The 24072-nt window shown below is 49.7% G+C and overlaps 1 protein-coding gene across 1 annotated transcript; it reads right to left on the bottom strand.

Moving 5' to 3' along the window:
- Nucleotides 1-1546: 1546 nt before the first annotated feature.
- Nucleotides 1547-23905, bottom strand: STIP1 (stress induced phosphoprotein 1). Its single transcript, XM_037999153.2, has 14 exons — nt 23793-23905; nt 15808-16017; nt 14750-14891; nt 14461-14602; nt 12355-12523; nt 10791-10917; nt 10595-10697; nt 9927-10047; nt 7199-7295; nt 6940-7064; nt 3176-3212; nt 2860-2963; nt 2468-2640; nt 1547-2038 (listed from the first exon to the last, which is right to left on the bottom strand). Exons 1-14 carry the CDS (start codon nt 23799-23801, stop codon nt 1966-1968), a joined length of 1632 nt encoding a protein of 543 aa, XP_037855081.1. The 5' UTR covers nt 23802-23905; the 3' UTR covers nt 1547-1965.
- Between the last annotated feature and the right edge of the window lie 167 nt (nt 23906-24072).

Here is a 24072-nt window from a genome sequence, read left to right on the forward strand (position 1 = left end):
CACAAGGCTCACTCCCATCAAGTCCCTGCTTAGGTGTCACCTCAGGGGTCTCTGGTGGTCTATACCCTCCTGCTCATCACATGTCCTAGGATGTGGGCTTCAGTAGAGCAAGGCATATCCGCCACCAGCTCTGCGCACAACAGTGGCCTTTCCAGTGAATACACTGGGGATTGGAGCACAGAAGGTGGGCAAGCCTGGGGGCGGCAGAGTCCTCCTGGTGGGGGAGGCTGCCTAAACGGCGTCACCCAGATGAGGAAGGGGGAGGCCTGCTGGGGATTCCCAGGGGAAAAGCAAACTGATGAAACTAGCAGCAGGAAGTCCAGCCAGCTGCTAGTCTCAGAGCTTTCCTAGCCCAAAAAGCCGCACTCTTGGAGCAAATGAGGAAGTTTTACTCCTGCCCCAGAGGCCTCCCCAGTCCAGGAAGACAGCTTTAGAAAACGCAGCTTTTTGCAACCATGGAAAAGCGTAATTAAAGCTTAGAACCCTAAGTTCTCAGGTGAGAGCCGTGCATTGTAACCATCACCCAGGCCGGGGGCGGTGACTCATGCCTGTAATCCCAGCACTTTGGGAGGTCAAGGCGGGTAGATCACGAGGTCAGGAAATTGAGACCATCCTGGCTAACATGGTGAAACCCTGTCTCTACTAAACATACAAAAAAAAAAAAATTAGCCAGGCGTGGTGGCGGATGCCTGTAGTCCCAGCTACTCAGGAGGTTGAGGTAGGAGAATGGCGTGAACTGGGGAGGCGGAGCTTGCAGTGAGCCGAGATCGTGCCATTGCACTCCAGCCTGGGCGACAGAGCAAGACCCTCTCAAAAAAAAAAAAAAAAAAAAAGAACAAACAAATAAAAACCCATCACCCAGTGGGGTGCAGTGGCTCATGCCTGTAATCCCAGCACTTTAGGAGGTTGAGGCAGGCGAATCGCTTGAGGTCGAGTTTGAGACTAGCCTGGCCAATATGGCAAAACAGCTGTCTCCACTAAAATACAATTATTAGCTGGGTGTGGTAGCGAGCTCCTGTAATTCCAGCTACTGGGGAGGCTGAGGTAGAAGAATCGCTTGAACCCAGGAGGTGGAGGTTGCAGTGAGCTGAGATCGCACCACTGCACTCTGGCCTGAGACTCCGTCTCAAACAACAGAACAAAAACAATCCATGACCCAACTGCTAAATCTAACAGCAACTGACAGTATAGCTGCCCTTCCCCCACAGAGGTCACACTGGAATCCTGTTCTCTGGATCTAGCCAGTTTCTAACTTTGGGACTATAATGTGGAGAACTAACAGCACTGGGGACACCCCAAAGCTTATCTGAACCTCTCATTAGTACCACTTGGGGGTGGGGAAGCCTCCAGATGTCCTTCCAGCCGCTGAGCAACAGCGCCACCTAGCAACCCTCTCAGCAAAGCCATGGAGCTGTGTGCCAAGCCACCTGACTCCTTCTAAGCCCACCCCAAAGAGCAGAGCAGATCAGGTTCCAAGAGCAGCCCCTGCAAGACAAACTCTTGGTTAAAAAAACAAAACAAAACAAAAAAACACTCAAGGCCAAAGCAACATATAACCACGCCCAACTGGCTTGTTTTATTGGAGAAGGGGACGCGGAATAAACAACGTGAGACAGCTGGGACCTGAGGCTGGAAGAACCCCCTCCCCTCCCCATACATGCCCACTGCCCCAAATAAAAAATAACCAACTATGGGAGAGCAGCCGAGACAGCAACTGGGGGCAGGGGAAGGAGATACGGAACTCGAGGGCAGCGGTGGAGAGACCATGCGTGTGCTGGGAGGGCCCAGAGGCAGCGGTGGCACAAACAGCGCAGGTACGAGTCTCTGTGTCTTCCCCGGGGTTATGTATAAATATAGAGAGATGAGGCCTTCTCTCCCCTGCTCTCCCTTTCGCTCCGTGCTGCTCGCCGCGGTCCCAGCTCCTCTTTCCACATGAGGGCGAAGGGAAGGGGGATGAACAAGTCATCACCGAATTGCAATCAGACCCACATCCATCAGCTTCTGGATCTTCTGTGCTATTACAGGATTCTTTAAGTGTCTACAGAGGAAGAGGCAGTTATGTGAAATGAGACAACCTTTAAAATCTTACTTCCTCTCAGAGCAAGCCCCAATTCAACCCCCTCTACAGAAGGCCCCGGCAGGGAGGGATCCTGGCGAGGCCTGGGGTGCAGAGCTGCGGAGGCCTGCTCCACTCCACAGAACTTGCCAGTCCTACTCCGAGCCCACGACACAGCTTCCAGCCAAGACCTTTCTCCCAGCTAAATGGGCCTTTCCAAATGACTGCTTACGCTATCATGACAAACAAGGCCCTTCCAGCTTTCCACCCACTACCAATCTCCTCAAGTTTAGGAAGAATGACAGAATTCCTCTTCCTCCCATACCGAGCACATCCCTCCCAGCTGTGTGCGCTCATCTGCCTGCTTTTGTTCTCCATTTCCAGCAAGGCCACCTCTTTGACTCTACGTACTCGCTGAGTGCCTGGGGGTCCTTCTGCATCTGTTCCAGGATAAGGCGCATGGCTGGGTCACTCATGATCTGCTGCACCTCGGGGTCGGCCATGGCTCGTCGCTTCACATCTTCGGGGCTGTCGTGCCGGTTGTACTGCGCCATCATACACCGTTGGTAGCCGTCTGCCGCCTCCTGCAGTCCAGAAGAGACAAAAGGGAAGAGTGTTGGCACCACCCAGCTCACTACTTCAGCAGGTCCAAGATAACAGAGGTAACTGACAAGGGAAGACAGAGTAAGTAAGACAGAAACAGAGAAATGGAGGTGACAGGGAAGAAATCAGGGACTGAACGTGGAAAAGACCCAACAGAGAAAGAGGCAGGGGTAGCCCTGGAGCCCCAGAAGCAGCCCCACCTTACAGCTGGAGTCCAGGTCTAGCGCCTTCTGGTACACATCCATGGCTTTGGTGTAGTCCTTCATCGCTTCCAGGGCAGCAGCTTTCCGTGTATAACCCTTGACTACAGACAGGAGAGGTGGTGCGTTATCCAAATGCAGCGCCCAAGGCTGCTCCTTGCACTTCTTCACCTGCACATCAACACTGTTCACACCTGCTGATGCTGGATCCTAAATGCTACAGGTCCCAAGGACACACAGGTAGACAAAGGGCTTGCCCTTTCCTTCTCTAATCTTTTGGCTAGAGACAGGGGACAGGCAGCAGAAAGGTACTTACTGAAGGTCGGCTCCAGCTGGATACATTCCTCACAGTCCTAGAATGAAGCAGCAGAAAGAAATTAGGCTCATTCCCTTGGACAAACTCACTACAGGCAGCTCAAGCATGTGAACTTCCAACTAACACCTCATCCAGCACCACACAGAGGTGATGACACCAGAAAAGACAACTCCAGATGATGGATCATCCCACAAAAGACAAACTGCCCGGACTCTGCAAGAGGCTGATGCTATGAAAAACACATAGTGGGGGACAATTCCAGTTTGAGAAACTGAAGAGTACATGACAGCTAGACCAAATGCATGGGCCTTGGTACTGAGAGCTTTGGAATCCAAAACCACTGGTGATTAAAAAACAAAACAACGCCGGGCGCGGTGGCTCATGCCTGTAATCCCAGCACTTTGGGAGGCTGAGGTGGGTGGATCACCTGAGGTCAGGAGTTCGAGACCAGCCTGGCCAACATGGTGAAACTCCGTCTCTACTTAAAAAACAAACAAAACAAAACAAAACAAAACAAAAAGCCAGGTGCGGTGGCTCATGCCTGTAATCCCAGCACTTTGGGAGGCCAAGGCGGGTGGATCACCTGAGGTCGGGAGTTCAAGACCAGCCTGACCAACATGGAGAAACCCCTTCTCTACTAAAAATACAAAATTAGCTGGGCGTGGTGGCACATGCCTATAATCCCAGCTACTAAGGAGGCTGAGGCAGAAGAATTGCTTGAACCTGGGAGGCAGAGGCCGCAGTGAGCTGAGATCGTGCCATTGCACTCTAGCCTGGGCAACAAGAGTGAAACTCCATCTCAAAAAAAAAAAAAAAAAAAAAATTGCTGTGCTGGTGGCTGCACCTGTAATAATCCCAGCTACTTGGGAGGCTGAGGCAGGAGAATCGCTTGAACGTGGGAGGCGGAGGTTGCAGTCAGCCAAGATCATGCCATTGCCACTCCAGCCTGGGCAACAAGAGAGAAACTCTGTCTCAAAATAAAATAAAATAAAATAAAATAAATTTAAAAACCCCGAGTTTTAAAACATATTTTTGGCCGGGCGCGGTGGCTCAAGCCTGTAATCCCAGCACTTTGGGAGGCCGAGACGGGCGGATCACGAGGTCAGGAGATCAAGACCATCCTGGCTAACACGGTGAAACCCCGTCTCTACTAAAAATACAAAAAACTAGCCGGGCGAGGTGGCGGGCGCCTGTAGTCCCAGCTACTCCGGAGGCTGAGGCAGGAGAATGGCGTGAACCCGGGAGGCGGAGCTTGCAGTGAGCTGAGACCTGGCCACTGCAGTCCAGCCCGGGATACAGAGCAAGACTCCGTCTCAAAAAAAAAAAAAAAAAAAAAAAAAAAACCAACATATTTTTGGAGAAGTGGGCAAGTCTGAGTATGGATGGACAGACGGCAGATGGTATCAGGCCTTGGTCTGGTGAGGCTGTGTGAGCTGACAGTGCTGCACTGGACAGGGAGTCTTTTCAGGCAATGCGTGCACAAGACTTGGATGTCTCATTCTAAGTGCCAAATGTATACAATTTCCTTTTGCAAACAGTTCAGCAAAAAAGGTCAGCATTTAACTGTCAGATAAAGGTTGAAGATACACCAGATATTCACTATGTATTCTCTTTGAAACATCTTCAAAGAAAGAAATCATGAGGAAGAGAACATTATGCAGTACACTGAGCTCACCTGGGCTTAATTCCAACCCTTCCACCAAGAAGCTGGGACAGCAGCAGCAATCCCATTCATTCTTTCTCCACGCTCTCATGATTGGGAAAGCACTGCCCACCTCCGAGGTGACTGACAACCTGCTATTCTTTGCCTCACAAATCAATATGCTTTTGACATGACTCTTGTACAATCCTACTAGTAGAAATGATGTCTCTAGGCCGAGACACAGACCCAGAAGACAGTGGCACAAAATATAAAAACCAACACAAACCCAGGTATGGTTGTTTCTAGACGGGTCACACTTTGTCACCTTCCCACAATATGGTCCAGGTTTGTCAGCTAGAGAACAGTTAAAAAAAAAAACTGCTGAAAGAGGCAGGGTGGCTGATATTCAAGAGAATGATGGGAACTCCATTCACAGTGTCAAACAATCGTATTTGACCAAACTTGATATGACTGAGAACAGCAGACCTACCTAGCTGAGCAAAACAGAAAAGCAAGGAAGGATGGTACAGCCGCTGAAAAACATGGCGGCTCCTCAAAAATTAAACGTAGGCCGGGTGCAGTGGCTCATGCCTGTAATCCCAGCACTCTGGAAGTCCAAGGCAGGAGGACTGCTTGAGCCCAGGAGTTTGAGAGCAGCCTGGGAAAACATGGTGAAACACTGTCTCTATAAAATAAATACAAAAATTGGCCAGGCGCGGTGGCTCACGCCTGTAATCCCAGCACTTTGGGAGGCCAAGGAGGGCGGATCACGAGGTCAGGAGATCGAGACCATCCTGGCTAACATGGTGAAACTCCATCTCTACTAAAAAATAGTGAGCCGCCGGGCGCGGTGGCTCAAGCCTGTAATCCCAGCACTTTGGGAGGCCGAGACGGGCGGATCACGAGGTCAGGAGATCGAGACCATCCTGGCTAACACGGTGAAACCCCGTCTCTACTAAAAAAAATACAAAAAACTAACCGGGTGAGGTGGCGGGCGCCTATAGTCCCAGCTACTCGGGAGGCTGAGGCAGGAGAATGGCGTAAACCCGGGAGGCGGAGCTTGCAGTGAGCTGAGATCCGGCCACTGCACTCCAGCCTGGGCGACAGAGCCAGACTGTGTCTCAAAAAAAAAAAAAAAAATAGTGAGCCGAGATTGCGCCACTGCACTCCAGCCTCGGTGACAGAGCGAGACTCCCTCTCAAAAAAAAAAAAAAAAAAAAAAAATTAGCAGGGTGCAGTGGTGCACACCTATAGTCCCAGCTACTTAGGAGGCTGAGGTGGGAGGATGGCTTAAGCTGGGGAAGCAGAGGTTGCAGTGAGCTGAGATCGTGCCACTGCACTCCAGCCACCGTGGGCGACAGAGCCAGACCTTGTCTTCAAAAAAAAAAAAGTGTGGGCGGGGGGGAACCAGGCGCAGTGGTTCACGCTTGTAATCCTAGCACTTTGGGAGGCTGAGGCGGGTGGATCACCTGAGGTCAGGAATTCAAGGCCAGCCTGGCCAACATGGTGAAACCTCGTCTCCACTAAAATACAAAAAATTCGCCGGGCATGATGGCGGGTGCCTGTAATCCCAGCTACTTGGGAAGATGAGATGGGAGAACTGCTTGAACCCGGGAGATGGTGGCAGTGAGCCGAGATCGTGCCACGGCACTCCAGCCTGGGCAGCTGAGCGAAACTCTGTCTCAAACAAACAAACAAACAAAAAAAGTAAACACAGACACCACATGGCCCAGCAATTCCACTTCTTAAAAATGCTTAAAAAGGCAAAAACAAAGAAAAAAGAGGAAGGATACAGGGGTGAAAGGACCCGCCTTCCAATGTACTGCCAACCAGTAATAACTCCATGGGCCAGGACCAGTTAGATACAGGTCCCATATTTAACACACACACACCACTATAAATCTAGGCAACACAGCAAGACCCCAACTCTACAAAAAAATTTAAAATGAAGCAGGATGTGGTGGTATGTGCCTGTGGTCCTAGCTCCTCAGGAGGCCGAGGCAGGACAGAGTGAGACACTGTCTCAAACATCATCATCAACCCAATGTTGATGAAAACAGAGGGAAAACCCACTCCTCACGTGCAGGCTTACAGTAATGGCCACCCCCACAGGTCTCCTCACCTTGAGTGCCAGCTGGAACTCCAGGAGTTTGGTGTAGCAGGCAGCTCGATTGCTGTATAATTTGGCATCTTTCGGGTTCCTTTTGATGGCTTCTGTATAATGCTTCATGGCCTGGGGATAGTCCCCTGGGGAAGAAAAACAAAGTCTATCTTTTAAAAAGCAAAAGGCCCCCACATATAGCTGGCCATATTACCCCACAGCCTGGCATGGGAGGCACACGCAGCACTGCTCCCCCCGATCCCCAAGCTGTAGGCAGCACCTTTCTGAAAACACTCGTTGCCTTTGTTCTTCTCCTCCAAAGCCAGGTCGGGGTTTATGTAGGCCAGCCGCTCTTGCTCCTTCAGGATTTTCTCTGCCTACAAAACGTAATTATTGGAATAGTAATTTAAACACTCATAATCATCTAAATATTAGGATTTTAATTTTCAGAGTATTGCTGACAAGCTTTTTTTTTTTTTTTTTTTTTTTTTTTGAGACGGAGTCTCGCTCTGTCACCCAGGCTGGAGTGCAGTGGCACGATCTCGGCTCGCTGCAAGCTCCACCTCCCGGATTCATGCCATTCTCCTGTCTCAGCCTCCTGAGTAGCTGGGACTATAGGCGCTCACCACCACACCCAGCTAGTTTTTTTTTTTTTTTTGTATTTTTTTAGTAGAGATGGGGCTTCACCATGTTAGCAAGGATGGTCTCGATCTCCTGACTTTGTGATCCGCCCGCCTTGGCCTCCCAAAGTGCTGGGATCACAGGCGTGAGCTATTGCTATGGTCCTTGCTATTGCTGGCAAGTTTTGTTTTTTTTTTTTTTGAGAGGGAGTCTCGCTCTGTCGCCCAGGCTGGAGTGCAGTGGCCGGATCTCAGCTCACTGCAAGCTCCACCTCCCAGGTTTACGCCATTCTCCTGCCTCAGCCTCCCGAGTAGCTGGGACTATAGGCGCTCGCCACCACGCCTGGCTAGTTTTTTGTATTTTTTGGTAGAGACGGGGTTTCACCGTGTTAGCCAGGATGGTCTCGATCTCGTGACCTCATGATCCACCCGTCTCGGCCTCCCAAAGTGCTGGGATTACAGGCTTGAGCCACCGTGCCCGGCCTGCTGGCAAGTTTTTAAAAGAAATTTACAGTTTTGTTTTTTTTTTGGAGACGGAGTCTCGCTCTGTCTCCCAGGCTGCACTGCAGTGGTGCGATCTCAGCTCACTGCAAGCTCTGCCTCCCGGGTTCACGTCATTCTCCTGCCTCAGCCTCCTGAGTACCTAGGACTACAGGTGCCTGCCACCATGCAAGGCTAATATTTTGTATTTTTAGTAGAGACGGTGTTTCACCGTGTTAGCCAGGATGGTCTCTATCTCCTGACCTCATGATCCACCCGCCTAGGCCTCCCAAAGTGCTGGGATTACCATAAAAGAGAATGAATGGCACTGACACAACACTTGGTACAAAAATAAGCCCTGTATGAAAAGGACGCACACCTCACTAGCACAATTCATTTTCTCACCAATCCTTTTGTGAATATAAAGTCACACCCTACATAATTTATGACAATTGGCCTGATTCACATCATTATAGTTGTATAAAATAGTCAAAGTGTTATGTTACAAGAACTATTAACACTCTTTTTTTTTTTTTTTTTTTGAGACAGAGTCTTGCTCTGTTGCCCAGGCTGGACTGCAGTGGCCGGATCTCAGCTCACTGCAAGCTCCGCCTCCCGGGTTTACGCCATTCTCCTGCCTCAGCCTCCCAAGTAGCTGAGACTATGCGCCCGGCCACTATTAACACTCTTAATGCACAGGCCCTCAATATTGACACATTTAGGGTTGAAATCTTGACCAATACAAAAAACTGCAAAAAATAAAACAAAACAAAACCAAAAACCAGATCACTTCCTGTATGTTGTCACTGTTAAATGACAGAAAAAGAATCATGTAAGATGACCAAAGCCACTACCTAAAAAAATGTCAGGTTCAGCCAGGCATAGTGGCTTACGCCTGTTAATTCCAGCACTTTGGGAGGCTGAGGAGGGCGGATCACTAGAGTTCAGGAGTTCAAGACCAACCTGGGCAACACAGTGAGACCCCCTTCTCTACAAATAATAAAAAAATTAGCTGGATGTGGCCAGGCGCAGTGGCCTGTAATCCCAGTACTTCGGTAGGTCGAGGTGGATGGATCATGAGGTCAGGAATTTTGAGACCAGCCTGGCCAATATAGTGAAACTCCATCTCTATTAAAAATACAAAAATTGGCCGGGTGTGGTGGCTCAAGCCTGTAATCCCAGCACTTTGGGAGGCCGAGACGGGCGGATCACGAGGTCAGGAGATTGAGATCATCCTGGCTAACACGGTGAAACCCCGTCTCTACTAAAAAAAGAATACAAAAACCTAGCCCGGCAAGGTGGCGGGCGCCTGTAGTCCCAGCTACTCGGAAGGCTGAGGCAGGAGAATGGCGTGAACCCAGGAGGCGGAGCTTGCAATGAGCCCAGATCGCGCCACTGCACTCCAGCCTGGGCGACAGAGCGAGACTTCGTCTCAAAAACAAAACAAAACAAAACAAAACAAAACCCCCCAAAATTAGCTGGACGTAGTGGTGCGCACCTGTAGTCTTAGCTACTCGGGAGGCTGAGGCAGAACTGCTTGAACCTGGAAGGCTGAGGTTGCAGTGAACAGAGACCGTGCCACTGCACTCCAGGCTGGGTGACAGATCGAGACTCTGTCTCAAAAAATAAAAAATAAAAAATTAGCTGGACGTAGTGGCACACGCCTCTAATCCTAGTTACTCAGGAGGCTGAGGTGGGAAGATCAATGAAGCCCAGGAGGGTGAGAGTGCAGTGAGCCATGACTGTGCCACTGTACTTCATTCAGTCTAGGCAAAAGAGTGAGACCTTATCTCAAAGAAGAAAAAAAAAAAAAAAAAAAAAAAGGTCAAGTTCGTTATTAAATAAAACAGTAAAAATGGCTCAATTATTAGGAAAACAAGAAAATACCCCTATTCCTTTCCTACCCACCTGCTGACATTTCTTGAGCACATCTGGGGTTCGGTGCTCTGCTAGAGACTTGTTATAGAAATGGATGGCATCCTTGTACTTTTCTTCTTTGAAGTATGAGTTGCCAATTCGAGCATACGCTCTAAAAAAGAGAGACAGACAAGGACTGCTTAGGACAAACAGGTAAGGTCAGCTCCTGCAGAAAAACACACCTGCAACTAGAAAGACCCGCATCACTGCCTTCAACACCTTTTGTCTTCTCTGCGGTGACCTTCTTGCCAGCCCCTTTTTCTTTTGCAGACAGAGTCTCGCTCTGACACCCAGGCTGGAGTGCAGTGGTGCAATCTCAGCTCACTGCAAACTCTGCTTCCCAGGTTCACACCATTCTCCTGCCTCAGCCTCCTGAGTAGCTGGGACTACCGGCGCCTGCCACCATGCCCAGCTAATTTTTTGTATTTTTAGTAGAGACGGGGTTTCACTGTGGTCTCCATCTCCTAACCTTATGATCCGCCCGCCTCGGCCTCCTAAAGTGCTGGAATTACAGGCATGAGTCACCGCGCCCAGCCTGCCAGCCCTTTCTTAACACAGCAGATTCTATGGCCAGCAGCCCTCCTCCCCATGCAGAGAAACTTAAGTCTTGGACAGCAAACCCTCCACGCTATCAAGGTATTCTGGAAGGTCGAGCCTACTTGGCAATCTGTCGATAGTCTTCTCGGTTTTCTCTCCCCACGTCAATGGCCTTCTCACAAAGCTCCCGGCACTTATTGTAGTCACCCTTTTCGAAGTACACCGCTGCCAGGCAGGATGGTGAAGAAGGAACAGTCAGTCCTTGCTTCTTCCCTCAGATACCCAATAATTCCCTTGCCCCTTGTTTCTGGGCCTCACCTGCTTGATTGGTAATGTAAGTCATGTTGGTGGGGTCCAGCTCCTTGGCTTTGTCGTAATGCTTCAAGGCTGTGTCAAAGTCTTTCTTCTTGTAGGCATCATTCCCCAGCTCTTTTTCTTTCAGTGCCTAGATGAGGTTTAGAAATGAGTGCTGAGCAAATCTAACTCAGGTGACAAAGATAGCAAGAATCTACGATCTGTCACAAGTTCTGAAATACAGCTAACATGTACAGAACTCTAGCAAGTTCTCCTGAAGGCCTCTTCATCAATCAGCTATAGACAATACAGTCAAGTATCAGCCATTAGAATGAAAACTAACTTCATCTTTGCTTGCTCTGAAACTGCCCCTTTTCCAACTACTCTCCTGGATCTTTGTCAGGAAGCAGAGCGCTTCTTTAGGGGAGAGGAAATGCCTTCAACTTGAAGCAACCGTTGAGGACAGCAGAGTTTTGGACCAGGCTTTATTCTGAGAGGCTGCAGCAGATCTGGTGTCGGTCCTGTGGCTGCCTCAGGGTCTTAGTTGTCAGGGAACCATAGCAGAGGGCGTGGTGAGAGGATGAGAAGGGGCTGAGTGGCACGAGTCTTTGCAAAACTCGCTACCGCCCACAGTGGAGGGCCTTTTTCCAGCTGAGACACCCTAAACAACCAACGCTTACCCATTTCAAGGTGCTAAATTTGGCAACAATCTGCTGTTCCAGTTACAAGGAGGGAAATGAAATCGTTGAGGCGCATGCCTCCTGCTCCAAAAGAGTGCTGCTTAGCGGACGCTCCCAACCGCATACCATGTCCAGCCAGGAAGCAAAGGTCTAAGGATTGATGTGGACAATATTCTTCTGGATCATGACAAGGATGTGAATTACTCCCAACTTTCTGATCTTGCTCTGACCAACATTCACACTGGCAGCAATGAAGCTACCGTTGCGTCCATGGGAAGGGCAACTCCCGCTGCTCACTCTTGGCTACACATCACTCCTAGGAATTCTCTTGTGAAACTCATCTTTTTTTTTTTTTTTTTTTTTTTTTTTGAGATGGAGTCTCGCTCTGTTGCCCAGGCTGGAGTGCAGTGACGAGATCTCGGCTCACTGCAACCTTGGCCTCCCAAGTTAAAGTGATTCTTCTGCCCACCATGACACCTGGCTAATCTGTCTATTTTTAGTGGAGATGAGGTTTCACCATGTTGGCCAGGCTGATCTTGAACTCCTGACCTTAGGTTATCTACCCACCTCGGCCTCCAAAAGTGCTGAGATTACAGGCGTGAGCCACTGTGCCTGGCCTGAAGCTGATCTTTTAACAAGCTGACCATTCTAATGAATAATAGTCATAAGCTTAGCATATACTAAAGCACTCAAAATAGTTACAGCTGGGCACAGTGGCTTGTGACTATAATCCTAGCTGAAGCAGGAGAATCGCTTGAGGCCAGGAGTTCAAGACCAACCTGGGAAACACAGAGAGACTCCGTCTCTAAAAAAAAAACCATAATAATCATAGTCATTCAAGGTCGACAGATGTTCCCATTCAACAGTTGTCTATAAATGAGTGACAGTGAGGAGAGAAAAAACAAGACCTGCTTCTTATTCTCTGGAAGATCTTCTTCCATTGGCTCTGGCTTGGTCTCCTTTTTGGGAGGGGGTGGTGGGGGAGGTGTTGCAACCTCTTCTTCCTCATCCATACTGCCCAGATCGACCCCAAGGAGGACGCTGAGAGTGGTCATGATCCGGGGATCTTGTAGTTTCCTAGTATTGATTTAAAAAAAGAAAGAAAAATTGCAATTACTTCTCCCCACAGTCTTTTAACTCCCACTATTAATCAGATTCCTATGTTTAGAAGCTCCTCACCCATCAAAAGATGGCTAGATTTTACATCACTCATGAGATACAATTGAGTAATGCTCAAACCGTCAAAACACCATCTAAAATAGAGTCAACAAAAATAAATAAAATGAAGTCACAGATAGCTGGGCATGGTGGCTCACACCTGTAATCCCAGCTCTTTGGGAGGCTGAGGCAGGCAGACCACTTGAGGTCAGGAGTTTGAGACCGGCCTGGCCAAGATGGTGAAACCTGTCGCTACTACTAAACATACAAAAATTAGCCAGGTGTGGTGGTGTACACCTGTAATCTCAGCTACTCAGGAGGCTGAGGCAGGAGAATCTCTTGAACCCAGGAGGTGGATGTTGCAGTGATCTGAGATTACACCACTGCACTCCAGCCTAGGTGACAGAGCGAGACTCCATCTCGAAAAAATAAAATAAATAAATAAAATAAAATAAAGTCAAGTCACAGAGATCAAGTTTATTCCTCAAGGTTGGCAGATACACAGAGGAATAAGTTGTTTTAGGTATACTTCCATAGCTGATCTCAGGAGCCAGAGGATTGAGATAGAGATGGATACCAGTACAAGATTTAGACACATCTTTTTTTTTTTTTTTTTTTGAGACGGAGTCTGGCTCTGTCGCCCAGGCTGGAGTGCAGTGGCCAGATCTCAGCTTACTGCAAGCTCCGCCTCCCAGGTTTATGCCATTCTCCTGCCTCAACCTCCGGAGTAGCTGGGACTACAGGCGCCCGCCTAGTTTTTTGTATTTTTTAGTAGAGACAGGGTTTCACCGTGTTAGTCAAGATGGTCTTGGGCTGGGCGCGGTGGCTCACGCCTGTAATCCCAGCACTTTGGGAGGCCGAGGCGGGCGGATCACAAGGTCAGGAGATCGAGACCATGGTGAAACCCCGTCTCTACAAAAAATAGAAAAAATTAGCCGGGCGCAGTGGCAGGCGCCTGTAGTCCCAGCTACTTGGGAGGCTGAGGCAGGAGAATGGCGTGAACCCGGGAGGCGGAGCTTGCAGTGAGCCGAGATTGCGCCACTGCACTCCAGCCTGGGCGACAGAGCTAGACTCCGTCTCAAAAAAAAAAAAAAAAAAAAAAAAAAAAAAAAAAAAAAAAGGATGGTCTCGATCTCCTAACCTCGTGATGCGCCCGTCTCGGCCTCCCAAAGTGCTGGGACTACAGGCTTGAGCCACCGCGCCCGGCTTTTTTTTTTTTTTTTGAGAGGGAGTCTCGCTCTGTCACCCAGGCTGGACTGCGGTGACGTGATCTCGGCTCACTGCAAGCTCCGCCTCCCGGGTTCCCGCCATTCCCCTGCCTCAGCCTCCCGAGTAGCTGGGACTACAGGCGCCCGCCATCTCGCCCGGCTAGTTTTTTGTATTTTTTAGTACAGACGGGGTTTCACCGGGTTAGCCAGGATGGTCTCGATCTCCTGACCTCGTGATCTGCCCGTCTCGGCCTCCCAAAGTGCTGGGATTACAGGCTTGAGCCACCGCGCCCGGCCTAGACACACCTTTACACATGAACTTCAAGCCTGTTTCCACCCTGATCTACCAACAGAGACAGTAGGGCCTTAGTAGATGGAAAGGATGGGACTGACACTAGATCAGAGTTCTAGGATAGCAGGCAAGAGGTGTATACAGATGACAAGGAACATTCTAGATTACTGTGATATATGCTCCCCTGACCCTTTCTATAATTACAAATAAACGACCACCCGCTACTGCTCTGCAGAGAATAAGCAAAGGCAGAAACTGCAGTTTAGGGCAGAGAACCCTCTGCTGTGATGCTACAGGAAGAAAAAGCATAGCATTCCTCCTGATTTCCAGAACCTCAATGAGCGGCGTCCACTTACGTGCCCAGGTCGGAAGGCTTGTTTCGCAGCTGCTCTATCAGCTCCCGGTAGGTAGGATCACTGAGTAGTGTCCTTGTCCTGGGATCACTCTCCAACTTCTGATACAGATTGGGCATGTTGAAAGGGTTCATGAATTTTCTCTCTGTCCGAGTAAAGGAAAGCACATCACTATGAAATGAGTTCACTAGAATTACCATGTCCCATACCCTAACAGACTGACATTTCTCAGGGGGAAGACTCAAAATTAATCCCATTAATAATAAGAAAGAAAACTGTGCGTAGTACCTACCTGCCAACCTGGCCTCCATATTCTGTAAACCTTCTTTCAGTTGAGGGTTATTTGCCTCGTGTTTTAAGCCCTCCTCATAGGTTCGCTTAGCTTCTTCAAATCGGTTTAAGAACTCTAGAGCTGCTGCCTTTCGTGAATAGCCCTTAAACCACCAAAGAAAGACACAAAATAAAGAACATCCAGAGGTAAATCCAGAAGATGAACTCAAAAAAGAACAATTCTACTTTTAATGGGGGGAAAAAATGAGTATTCACAGAAAGGCCAAAGAGAAAAAAGGAGAGGAGTAGGCTACAAGACCAAGGCTGCTACTTTAAGGATCCATCCAAATAGCAGAGGCACATCCGCCCCACCCCATTCACCTCTGATCAACTGTGGTCAGTTTCATTAGCAGCATTTTTTTCCTTATTTATTTTTTTGGTAAAGACAGGAACTCCTTATGTTGCCCAGGCTGGTCTCAAACCCTTGGGCTCCAGTAATCCTCATGCCTCAACCTCCCAAAGTGTTGGGATTACAGGTGTGAGCTACTGCACCTGGCCTCTTCCTCCTCCTCCTTTTTTTTTCAGACAGGGTCTTGCTCTGTCACCTGGGCTGGAGTGCAGTGGCACGATCTCAGCTCACTGCAATCTCCACCTGCCAGGCTCAGGTGCTCCTCCTCCCTTAGCCTACTGAGTAGATGGGACTACAAGCACATGCCACCGTGCCTGGCTAATTTTTTTTGCATTTTCAGTACAAACAGGGTTTCCCTATGTTGGCCAGGCTGGTCTTGAACTCCTGACCTCAAGTGATCCGCCCACCTCAGCCTCCCAGAGTGTTGGGATTACAGCATGTGCCACCACGCCTAGCCCCAGCCTCTTCCTTCTTAGTACCAAAAATAAAGGCTGTAAAACAACTAACAGCTATCTTAGATTTGATGAAAAATGCCGTTCCTGAGGAGGATACTCAAACAGGGCGGTGGGTAGGTAACTATCAGTCTATCAGGACAGGTGAGCCTCAGGGCACCAAATGGCATTTCTGGAAAGGTCAGAAGGGCCTCTCTCCCTCCGCTGCCCACAGCTGACCTTGCCCCAGTCAGGCTTTAGGTCGACAGTTTTGCAGCCATCCTCGTAAGCCTTCTGGTAGTCTCCTTTCTTGGCATAGGCAGCAGAACGGTTGCTGTACAGCACGTGGTTGTGGGGATCCAGCTTAATGGCTTCAGAGTAGCACTGTAAGGCATCGTCGATGTTGCCCGCGCTCAGGGCCTTGTTGCCTTTCTCTTTCAGCTCACTGACCTGAGGGGAAAGGAGCACACAGTTTCTCTATGATCAGCCCATTTAATCACACACTTTTAAGATAACACTCGTTCTTTTCCGGAGTTACCAACAAATAAATGGGTGACTTTACAGATCAGAAAAAAGAAGTTCATTTATTTAATTTCCCACACCTTCCCTAGGGAGCCAGCAAAGAAAAAATAAGCAGGGGCAAAGAGCCCAGGCTGCACTCCATGGCAGCCCTCATGTGACGAACGAGGGCTCTGCCACTCTTCCTGTCTCTACATGGAGCTCACGAAGCCACTCCAGGACGTATCACAGGCTCCTTTCATGGAAAAGTCAATTCATTTGTCACAGATTTCCAAAGCATCCAAATGATAAATGGAGCATAGGCCTAGTCACCCCTCACAGGAAGAAGGTGGGCGGAGTGGCACTGATACATGCTCCAGTGACCCAAAGGCTGTGGGATGGCAGCGGAAGCTTCTCTTTCTTGGGAGCAGCAAGATGCCTGCCTATGGCGTGGTTGCCATCTCCTCCCATCAGAGAAGAACTAGTCTCCATTTCCTGGTGTGACAACATGTCGCCACATGATAGATAAATGTTCATTAATGGGTAACAGTCAAGCTAGCCCCCCAAATTGATTCCTGCCATTCTTAAATATTACTACATTATAAAGGGGATGGAGGATAAAGAAATGCTACTGTGGTTTAAACCTCTCCATTCTCAAACATTTAGAGTGCAAGAAGTAGGGATACAGCAGGGTTTGGTTTGGTTTTGTTTTTCGAGACGGAGTCTCACTCTGTCGCCCAGGCTGGAGTACAGTGGTGCCATCTTGGCTCACTGCAACCTCTGCCTCCCAGGTTCAACTGGTTCTCCTGTCTCAGCCTCCCAAGTAGCCGGGACTACAGGTGCCCGCCCCGATGCCCGGCTGATTTTTGTAATTTTAGTAGAGACAGGGTTTCACCATATTGGTCAGGCTAGTCTTAAACTCCTGACCTCAGGTGATCCATCCGCCTCAGCCTCCCAAAGTGCTGGGATAACAGGCATGAGCCGCTGCGCCCGGTGGGATACAGCAGTTTGAAAAAGTGAAGCAACTCTGCCTGGCCCCCCCACCGTCGGAGAAGAAAGAAGCCCCTCTGCCCGGCTGCCTGACTGGGAAGAGAGGAGCACCTCTGCCCGCCCGCCTCTGTCTTGGAAATGAGGGGCACCTCTGCCTGGCCGCTGAACTGTCTGGAAAGTGAGGAGTTCCTCGGCCCAGCCCCTGCATGGTCTGCGAAGTGAGGAGCATCTCTGCCCGCCCACCCCACTGTCTGAGAAGTGAGGAGTGCCTCTGCTGGGCTGCTGTGCAACCCTCCAAGTGTGAAGTGACAGCCTTGTGTGTGATCTTTCTGCCCTCCCCAAGTCTGCATTTTCGACATTAAAGTTTACTTTTTAATTTAAAAAAAAAAAAAAAGAAAAATAGTGAGGCAGGCCTTGGCCCTGTCTTAACAGGGTCCTCACTAAAGGGTTTCTCCTCACTGAGCTGCCCTACAAAAGGCCAGGCGCCCCACAGCAGCCTACCTGAGGGCAGGCAGCCCCTCGAGAAGCTCCTTCATTTATTCATTTTTTTTTTTTTTTTTTTTTTTTTGAGACGGAGTCTCGCTCTGTCGCCCAGGCTGGAGTGCAGTGGCGCAATCTCGGCTCACTGCAAGCTCCGCCTCCCGGGTTCACGCCATTCTCCTACCTCAGCCTCCCGAGTAGCTGGGACTACAGGCGCCCGCCACTGCGCCCGGCTAATTTTTTTCTATTTTTTAGTAGAGACGGGGTTTCACCATGGTCTCGATCTCCTGACCTTGTGATCCGCCCGCCTCGGCCTCCCAAAGTGCTGGGATTACAGGCGTGAGCCATCGCGCCCGGCCATTTATTCATTTTATTATTATTTTTTGAGACAGAGTCTTGCTCTGTCCCCAGACTGGAGTGCAGTGGCACGATCTCGGCTTACTGCAACCTCTGCCTCCCGGGTTCAAGCGATTCTCCTGCCTCAGCCTCCTGAGTAGCTGGGATTCCAGGCTCCCGCCTGAAGGGGTGGTCTGCCCCTCCACACCTGTGGGTGCTTCTCATTAGGTGGAAGGAGAGACTTGAGAAAAGAAATGAGACACAGAGACAAAGTATAGAGAAAGAGAAAGTGGGCCCAGGGGACCGCGCTCAGCTTACAGAGGACCCAGAGGACCCACGCCGTACCTCTCTGAGTTCCCTTAGTATTTATTGACAATTATCTTTATCATCTTAAAGATAAGGGAGTGGCAGGACAATAGGATCATTGTAGGGAGGAAATCGGCAGTAAGACATATGAATAAAAACCTCTGTGACATGAATAAGTTTAAAGGAAAATGCTGTGCCTTGAGATGCATATGCAAACATCTCCATGAACCTTTTAGCAGCATTGTTTCAGTCTATCACATGGGGAGAAACCTTGGACAATACCTAGCTTTCCTAGGCAGAGGTCCCTGCGAACTTTGGCAGAGTGTCCCTGGGTAGTTGAAATTAAGAGAATGGTGATGACTTTTAACCAGCAAGCTGCCTTCAGGCACCTGTTTAACAAAGACACATCCTGCACAGCCCAAAATCCATTAAACCTTGAGTCACCGCAGCACATGTCTCTTGCAAGGACAAGGTTGGGGGTAGGGTCACAGATTAACAGCATCTCAAATACAGAACAATATGGTGTCTCTTATGTCTACTTCTATATAGACGCAATAACAGGCTGATTTCTCTTTCTTTTCCCCACACCGCCACCACGCCTGGCTAATTTTTGTATTTTTAGTAGAGATGGGGTTTCACCATGTTGGCCAGGCTGGTCTCGAACTCCTGACCTCATAATCCGCCCATCTCAGCCTCCCAAAGTACTGGGATTACAGGCGTGAGCCACCGCGCCTGGCCATATATATACATATATATGTATTTTTTATTTTTTATTTATTTATTTTTTTTTTTGAGACGGAGTCTGGCTCTGTCACCCAGGCTGGAGTGCAGTGGCCGGATCTCAGCTCACTGCAAGCTCCGCCTCCTGGGTTTACGCCATTCTCCTGCCTCAGCCTCCCGAGTAGCTGGGACTACAGGCGCCGCCACCACGCCCGGCTAGTTTTTTGTATTTTTTTAGTAGAGACGGGGTTTCACCATGTTAGCCAGGATGGTCTCGATCTCCTGACCTCGTGATCCGCCCGTCTCGGCCTCCCAAAGTGCTGGGATTACAGGCTTGAGCCACCGCGCCCGGCCTATATGTATTTTTTAAAGACAGTATCTCACTTTGTCACCCAGCCTGGAGTGCAGTGGCATGATCACAGCTGGCTGTAACCTTCAACTCCTGGACTCAAGCAATCCTCCTGACTCAGCCTTTTTTCTTTTTTTCGTTCTTTTTTTTTTGAGACGGAGTTCCACTCTGGTTGCCCAAGCTAGAGTGCAATAGTGCGATCTCACCTCACCACAACCTCTGCCTCCCAGGTTCAAGCAAGTCTCCTGCCTCAGCCTCCTGAGTAGCTGGGATTACAGGCATGCACCACCACCACATCCATCTAATTTTGTATTTTTAGTAGAGACGGGGTTTCTCCATGTTGGTCAGGCTGGTCTTGAACTCCTGGCCTCAGGTGATCTGCCCGCCTTGGCCTCCCAAAGTGCTGGGATTACACGTGTGAGCCACTGCGCCCGACCAACTCAGCCTTTTAAGTAGCTGGGACTACAGGTGTACGTCACTACGCCTGGCTAAATGTTTTTCTCTTTCTGTGGTAGAGATGGTGTCTCTCCATATTGCCCAGGCTTGTCTCAAACTCTTGGCCTAAAGCAACCCTCCTGCCTCAGTCTCCCAAAGGTGAGCCACCACATCAGACCAAAATATACCTTTAAGAGGTAAATGTTCTGTGAGATAGTTATGTCACCCAAGTTACTAACTCATTGTATGTATTATCCACTCACGACCCAGTAAATTGATGCAAGAAATAATTTTGTTAAGAGAAATGATTTTAGTCTGTAATCTCAGCACTTTGAGAAGCCAAGGCAGGTGGATCATCTGAGGTCAGCAGTTCGAGACCAGCCTGGCCAACATGGTGAAATCCCGTCTCTACTAAAAATATAAAAGTTAGCCCGATGAGGTGGTGCATGCCTGTAGTCTCAGCTACCCAGCAGTCTGAGGCAGAAGAATCACCTGAACCTGGGAGTCGGAGGTTGCAGTGAGCTGAGATGGCGCCACTGCATTCTTACCGGGGGGACAGAGTGAGACTCTATCTGGGGGGGGGGGGGGGGGGGGGGGAGAAAGAAATGATTTTGGAATCCTGAAATAGAGAGATCAGGAACTTCCATCAATCAGAGACCTTACAGAGGCACAGGCAGAAGGAACCTGCCAAATTAAGCAAACAAGGGATAAAAAATCCCAGAGCCCAACACGGAGGGCAGAAGACAAAGAGTTAACAAAACTCAAGTGGTGTCAAGAGGCAGCTGGTGAAGTTCTTGCCTATGCTTTAAAAAAGCATTTTTCAAACAGAGTACTGATCAGCAGTGGGTCAGGAAATCAATTTTGTAGGTCATGACCAGCATTTTAAGAGACCAAGTGAGACAAAAAATACCAGCACACAGGGCACATAACAGTAAATACTGTTTTGCTGAATGTGTTACATGGCTGTATGCCTGTGTTGGGTTAAATGTAAGAAGTATATCATTGCGGGATTTATTTGAAAGGCCCCTATTGAAAAAAAAGACAAGCTTGAGCATTCAAAATCTGTCCAACTTGTTTTTTTTTGGAGACAGAGTCTCGCTGTCATCCAGGCTGGAGGGCAGTGGAGCAATGTCGGCTCACTGCAAGGTCCGCCTCCTGGGTTTAAGCGATTCTCCTGCCTCAGCCTCCCAAGTAGCTGGGACTACAGGAGTATGCCACCACGTCCAGCTAATTTTTGTATTTTTTTTTTTTTTTTTTTTTTTTGAGACGGAGTCTTGCTGTGTCGCCCAGGCTGGAGTGCAGTGGCGCGATCTCAGCTCACTGCAAGCTCTGCCTCCTGGGTTCACGCCATTCTCCCGCCTCAGCCTCCGAGTAGCTGGGACTACAGGCGCCCGCCACCATGCCCGGCTAGTTTTTTGTATTTTTAGTAGAGACAGGGTTTCACAATGTTAGCCAGGATGGTCTCGATCTCCTGACCTCGTGATCCACCCGCCTCAGCCTCCCAAAGTGCTGGGATTACAGGCGTGAGCCACCGCGCCCGGCCAATTTTTGTATTTTTAATAGAGACAAGGTTTCACCATATTGGCCAGACTGGTTTCGAACTCCTGACCTCATGATCCACCCGCCTTGGCCTCCCAAAGTGCTGGGATTACAGGCGTGAGCCACCGCCCCTGGGGCGATTTTTAATTTTTTAATTTTTTTTATTTTTACTACAGATGGGGTTTCACAATGCTGGACAGGTTGGTCTCAACCTGACCTCATGATCCACCCACCTCTGCCTCCCAAAGTGCTGGGATTACAAGTGTGAGCCACCGCACCCAGACCAACTTGAGTATTTTCTAAACTGAAATACAAACCTCACAGTTGAAAATGAAAACAAAGTCTTATTTATTTTCAGGAATGGCTTCCACATGATGGGCCCAAACACACCTGGGGTTAAATGCCAGGTCATCTGTACAGTTGCCATGTCAGTTTGCTGCCCTAAGTCAAATATTCATTCACCATCTATCTACCTGCACATACACTTCTATCATGGGTGGTGGTGATTTAAAAACAAACATTTTAAGACCAGGCAAAGTGACTCACGCTTGTAATCCTAGTGCTCATGCAGTGGGAGGCCAAGGCTGAAGGATAGCTTGAGCCTAGAAATTCGAGACCGGTCTGGGAAACATAGCAAAACCTCTCTCTCTACAAAAAATTTAAAAATTAGCCAGTTGTGGTGGCGTGTGGTTAGCTACTCAGGAGGCTGAGGCAGGAGGATCGCTTGAGGCCAGGAATTTGATGCTGCAGTGAGCTATGATCCCACCAGTGCACTTCAGCCTGGGCCACAGAACCAGACCCTGTCTCTAAAAAATAAAAAATAAATTTGGTAACAGCAAAAAGAGGTCCTTTCTCTTTTTTTCAAGACGGAGTCTCACTCTGTCACCTAGACTAGAGTGTGGTGGCACAATCACAGCTCACTGCAACCTACGCCTCCAGGGGTGAAGCGATTCCCCTGCCTCAGCCTCCCCAGTAGCTGGGATTATTGGCGTGCGCCACCATGCCCCGCTAATTTTTGTACCTTTAGTACAGAGGGGGTTTCACCATGTTGGCCAGGCTGGTCTCGAACTCCTGACCTCTGGTGATTCGCCCGCTTTGGCTTCCCAAAGTGCTGGGGATTATACATGCGAGCCACTGCACCCAGCTGAGATCCTTTCTTAAAAGTAAAAGAGCAATGTCTTACTCCAGAAAATTTTTCCTCACCTATACTACAGCCCATTTAATCCTAGATACAACTGAAGCATTATATGGGCACAAAAAGTTTATTAACTTCATTTCCACTCTTTTTAATACAGCAAGGAAGCTCGAGCTTTGCCTAAAGCAGCAACTGCTACAAGAGACCAAAGGCTCAGCTCTGTAACTCACACCAAAAAAAGGGTGGTAGTCACTAGTCCATCGAGATGTCTTATTTAAGGGGAGCGTGTGGGCAATCTTAGTTTTATGGACCTGAAGAACCAAATACCAGGTATAGTTTCAGAATTGTCACCCCCAAGTGTTATGGGCCCGGAGCGACGAGGGTAGTACTCTCGAGCAGATGATTTCTCAGATGTTGGTAGAGGTTTCTCGGAGATTGTTTTGTCCTTTTTCTTCCGATGAATCATTATAGCTCAATGACAGCTTCCAATGGAACAAAATCTCTAGGCCTTTCACAACCACAAGCTACTGAGGACATAACCAAGTCACTGAAAGGAAGCAGCAGCCGCTTCAAACTCTGCCCCCCAAATGCTCAAGAGAGGCCCATAACTTCTAGAGGTTAATCTCTGCAAATTGTCTACAACAGCCCCAGTGTAGCTAGAAATCCACCTTTCGGACCCACCTTTCGGAAGTGTCGGTCCTGGGTCACTCGACAATCACACACACGCATACAAAAAGAGGGGGAGGGGCCGCAATACATTTGTAAACCACTGTCAGAGATGGAATTCGTTCCAAGGACTTTTGCGGCACCCTTCCCTTTACTGCATCAGCTACACTAGGTCTGCGGCTCCTCAAATCCCCGCTCAACGCTCTCCCACCCTCACATTCTCAGATACAGAAGAGTAAGATTTGCCTCAACTGGATCCCAGGCTGCTAAGACCCAGTGTATTCCCATCCCCGCTCCCTGGATCCGTCCAAGTTCCTCGTGGCTAAGTCCCGAGCGGTTTCTCCGTCGGCTGTCTCAGATCTCCCGGAGCGCTACCTCGCGGGTGCCGACCCCGGCCCCTGGCCTAACTCCACCCCGCCCTCTGCGGCCCGCACCCTCTCCAGCATAGCCTGCAGCAGCCCCTTCGGGACGCCTTCAGGGCCCGGTCGCGGACCCTCTTCCCGCCGCTGGCCGGACTCACCCAAGCTGTGGCCTCCTCCCGGCCCTCCTCGCCCAACCAAGGGGCGATGGGCGCTCCCCGCGGCCGGCCTCGCTACAGATCCCGCTCCCGCCCGCCGCCCGCGGCCCTTGCCTCCCCACTGCCGCCCCGTCCGGCACCAGCACCCAGCTCCGGTCGCCTAGATCTGGCACCCGCCCCGCCCCCTACCGTGGGCCTGGCCTCCGCCGGTCCCCGAGCGGTCTCGGGGCCTCAGCCCGCCCCTCCCCCTTCACCTGCTCCATAGCGCAGCGCGGCCCGGAACCCCGTTGAATCGAATCCGTCCGCTCCGCGATCCCAACCGCACGCGCCGCCTTCTGGAACCTACTAGAAGCTGCCGGGACCCCGGCTCCCGCCCCTTCCTCGCCTGCTCATTGGTCGAGTACTTCTAGGGGGCTCTCTGTGCTGCTCTACTATTGGCTTGAGGTCCAGCCCATCATCTCCAGTTCCCTCTCATTGGACAGCGGGGAGTGATTCCCTCAACCCTGCCTCCCCCGCACCTCAGGATTGGACACC

Source organism: Chlorocebus sabaeus, chromosome 1 (genome assembly GCF_047675955.1).
Source record: "Chlorocebus sabaeus isolate Y175 chromosome 1, mChlSab1.0.hap1, whole genome shotgun sequence".
Taxonomy (NCBI): domain Eukaryota; kingdom Metazoa; phylum Chordata; class Mammalia; order Primates; family Cercopithecidae; genus Chlorocebus; species Chlorocebus sabaeus.